At 41.0% G+C, this 4,190-nt stretch overlaps 1 protein-coding gene across 1 annotated transcript; it reads right to left on the bottom strand.

Annotated features, from left to right (window-relative positions):
* Positions 1 to 1,805: 1,805 nt before the first annotated feature.
* On the bottom strand, positions 1,806 to 3,434 carry LOC149111327 (uncharacterized). Its single transcript, XM_089291530.1, has one exon. It carries the CDS (start codon positions 2,972 to 2,974, stop codon positions 1,970 to 1,972), a length of 1,005 nt encoding a protein of 334 aa, XP_089147656.1. The 5' UTR covers positions 2,975 to 3,434; the 3' UTR covers positions 1,806 to 1,969.
* Positions 3,435 to 4,190: the final 756 nt, after the last annotated feature.

Raw genomic sequence — 4,190 nt, 5'->3', positions numbered from 1 at the left:
GTGCTTGTAGCAGTGTCTGATGGCGATGGTCGTGATTGAAAAAAAAAAAAAAAAAAAAAAGAATAGAAGAAAACATTCACAAGCAGAGCCCGTTGAATCTCATTTCATCGGAATCCTTGAGGTTTTTGGCTGACTGGATCTCTACTTGACATGCAGTGCACAGTCACGAGGCCAAACGTGCAACCAAGGATTTTGCTGCCCCTCGGCTTAGTGCCGTCCACACTATCACGGAGGAATTTGAAAACGGAGGTTTCACTCTGAAAACGCATCAAATGTTTTCCGTCCACGCTACGCCGGAGAAATGTAAAAACGCAACAGTCACCGGTCATTTTGATTTGTGTTTGAAAAAAGAACGGACAGGATAATCGTATGGTTATCGTGAGGTCATTGTTTTCAAACTGCTGGCTCCATTTTCAAAATGTTTTTCGTCCAGACGAAAACGAAACGTCGGCGTTTTCAAATTCCGCTGGTTTGAAGAACGTTTTCGAAAAGATCCGTTTTCGTGACGGATTAGTGTGGACGGTAGACCTAACCGTAGAAATACAGCTTCGTTTTCAAATCCACCTGGCGTGGTGTAAACGCTGCCTTAGTTTATTGCGGAAACGAAATTAACTTTTATTTAACAAGTAAAGAAGCCACGGGCATGTGAGAACACGGGGGAAATGTAGAAAACACGAGCCGCAAGCGTCTACATTGCTTGATTGTACTCAAATGTCCGGATGTAATACACGGCTTAGGCTTCTTTATTTGCTTTATGATATAGAGGTAATGTGGCGAAAAACAATAAAACACGCTTTTTCTATGTTTACACTCTGAGAAAACATGGGTTTTCGACCAAACAGAGCGCGCAGCGGGATCCCTTCCTATATTATAATATTTCATACATATTTAACAGCCCAACCGCTTTACATTGATTCTGTGATGAACTACATATCAATCTCTACAACTATATATTAGTCTTGTAGAGTTGCGCCTTTGGTCGATGATATTTTTATTTCACTTTCGTTTCATGGCTCAGTGCTTGAAGATCAGCTGTGTTGGATTTTAACAAAGAAGATCACGAGCTCAACCAGGTGCTGGCGTCATGGTAACGCAGAGGCGTTACAAAGGTACAAAGGTGCGCAAGACAAGCGACTGGAGCGGTGCGGATCAATGAAAATGAGTAGCGCCCTGCATCACTTGTCAGACGCGAAACGTACAAATAAAAAAAATAAAAAATAAAATAATAATAATAATAATAATAATAATAATAATAATAATAATAATAATAATAAATAATGGTAATAGGACTGAGTGGAGTCCAATTCGGTCTGTAATCATACGAGTGATTAACAATTAATCACGAGTATGATTACAGACTAAACTGGACGACACGATGTCCTGTTACCAATTAATCAAAACTATGACAAAATTCGAGAAACGAACAAACCATCGATTGAGCGCTGAACGATTAAATGTCGTTGTGAATGCTGAAAAACACAGCAGTTTACTCAACAAAGTGCACCGCAACAGCGCGCGCAAAATGACGCGTACTGTCCAATTAATGCTCAAATCGGGCTGCTGATAGCCAATCACGTTCGAGGATTTTGTAATAGTTTTGATTATAATAATAATAATAATAATAATAATAATAATGTGACAAAAACTAGAACTAAGCTTTACAAAATGCTATAATATTTACATAATTTGATGTCTGTTAAACCTGTAACACATGTTTCCGTATCTAATCATGATATCATGGTTACTACAACTAACACTAATACTACTATCATCATCATAACATTAATTAACATATTCCATACAAATTGGTATATACAAGGTAAAAGTAAGTAAAAGAAATAAACTATTAAAACCTATTTCAACAGTGTTTACATAATGGCTCCCTCCTGGGTTTCAACGTCAATATCGGTATATTACAAGGTAAAAGTAAATAAAAGAAATAAACTATTAAAACCTATTTCAACAGTGTTTACATAATGGCTCCCTCCTGGGTTTCAACGTCAATATCAATGTTCTTAAAGTCACAAAAGGCTTTCCTTCTAGCTCTTGAACCTCTTAGGCAGATTAGTGCGGATCTTAGTAAAGCGAAGGATGTCCTTGCTCTTATCCAGGAGATTGTTTTAGCATAATGTTCTCCTTTCTTGATGGAGATCAGCTGCGCCAGTCTGGAATGGTATTGCAAGCACTCGTTTCCCATGCCGCCTGTTGACGTGAAAATAAGGGGTGTAAAAGTTCCTTGTTCGATATCCAAAACCCTCCTCGCGTAAAGGCGCTTCTTCTCGTTCTCATGATTGCGGTATATCTGTTGGAGCTCTAGGTCCCTATACGAATCAGCACTAGGGTGACAAACCCTCACGTCAAAGAATGCTGATCGTTGGTTCTCCCAGAACCCGCGCGCATGAATATCTAATCTCGCATCTGGAGCTCGATTAGAACCTCTTCCCAGCTGTTCACCCGAGATGTCTTGCAGGACAGGCGCAATCTCAACATCGGTACAAACCATATTCAGGAGTTCGGCTTCTAAGTCCCTCAGCTCATTGTGACGTTGGGTAACGAACCCACCTCTCTTGCATATCATTGCGTAGTCCACTGTAAAAGCATCACCGCATACACAGGTGGAGGGGATATCATCAACCGGCCAATCGTAGCGCAGTTTGATTGCATCGCGGAACTCTCTCTTATTTAGATTGAAACCCATTTCACGAAGGGGGAGTACCGTCAGCCAAACAGATGACCCTTTTTCCGCAGCAAGGTCAAGTGCCCGTTGGACTTTCTGTGGGGCTACCCCTCTGATATGCTCTGCCCTGTCTTGGAGCACCGTTGCTCTCTCACTCCTCATTGCCTGTTGTAGTGGCTTGACCAAAGAATCATCCGGCATCTGATGGGATTGAGCCACGATCTGTTGGACCAGCGGGATGGTAACTTTGACGGAGGAGGATTGCTCAAGATTTGCGTCAAGACACGGGTTTGTCATGCCAAGCCCCCCTAGACGGACTGGCAGTGCTAGAATGTCCTGTCCAGCCGAGTGCACCTATGCTCCGTAATTGCAGGGATGAGCACCTTAGATATGGCATTCTCCAAAGGCTCCAATAATTCTTGAATATCAGGCAAAGTTCTCAAAAAATAGGTCCATCGGTGCTTGAGGCCAAAGGTGTAAGCAGCATAACACGCTTGAGGCTGAGAAAGAGCAAACTCTGCCAGCTTGGTAATCTCGCTGACCCAGTTGGTCACCTTCTCGCTAACGTATTCCTCTAGATATTCCCGTGAACCTATCACCGCACCCAGATGTTTTTGTCCCTCTACCGTCACATTGACAGCCTTGTCCTAGAACACTTCTTTCACGCTTGCCTCTTTATCTGGCTTTGAGATAATCCAACATTTCTTGGGGTTGGGAAAATAGCCAAAGACTGGGCCAAGGCCGTTGAGGACATCCCATAATAATAATAATAATAATTTGTAAAAAATTTTTTTTAACTTAATAACAATGTTTATTAGTGGCTTATAAAAAATTACAACTGTAAAAATTCTTAGGACAATATATATGTCAGGGAAATACTAACTTACAAACGAATTACAAATAATAATAATAATAATACACGTTAAAAATAGATTAGTAAAAACACATCTTCCCACGATCTGATTAGTTTTCTTCTCGCTCACATCAAAGGACTAAACCTGAGGTTCATGTACAGCTTTCTCCCAGGGCGTCACGGTCAATTCATTTCAGTGACCTATCCTGGACGAACGGACCACGTGACCCCAAACGATCAAACGGGCGAATTGCCGAGGTCTAGGAACTAGGCAAAGGTAACGCGTGATCGCGGGTTAATAACAAGAAACGCCCTTGTTTTGTTTGAATAATACAATCAACTTGGATGCGCCTCGTTGGCTGCTGTCTCAATGAGGGTTATCGAAAGATAAGTGACCCGACCAAGTTTGAGAGAGTTCAGATGCGGCGCATTCAAATTTGGCGCAGTTACTGATATTTAGATGTACGGGTTATTGCATATCTTAGTTTCCTAAACAAACGAAATAATAATAATAAAAAAACTTATTAGTCGCCTTCTAAATCGTTCAAGTTTTTCGAATTAAGCTATGGAATCAGGAATCCCCTGTAAAGAAGTAATAGCCTTTAAACTGTTTCTCAAACGAAACCTGATTTGATAGCTATGGGGTGGTATGTTTAATTT

Source organism: Orbicella faveolata, unplaced genomic scaffold, assembly GCF_042242905.1.
Source record: "Orbicella faveolata isolate gen_17 unplaced genomic scaffold, um_ofav_v1 contig_24, whole genome shotgun sequence".
Taxonomy (NCBI): domain Eukaryota; kingdom Metazoa; phylum Cnidaria; class Anthozoa; order Scleractinia; family Merulinidae; genus Orbicella; species Orbicella faveolata.
The sequence above is the reverse complement of the archived record's forward strand: the minus strand, read 5'-3'. Positions and strand labels throughout refer to the sequence as shown.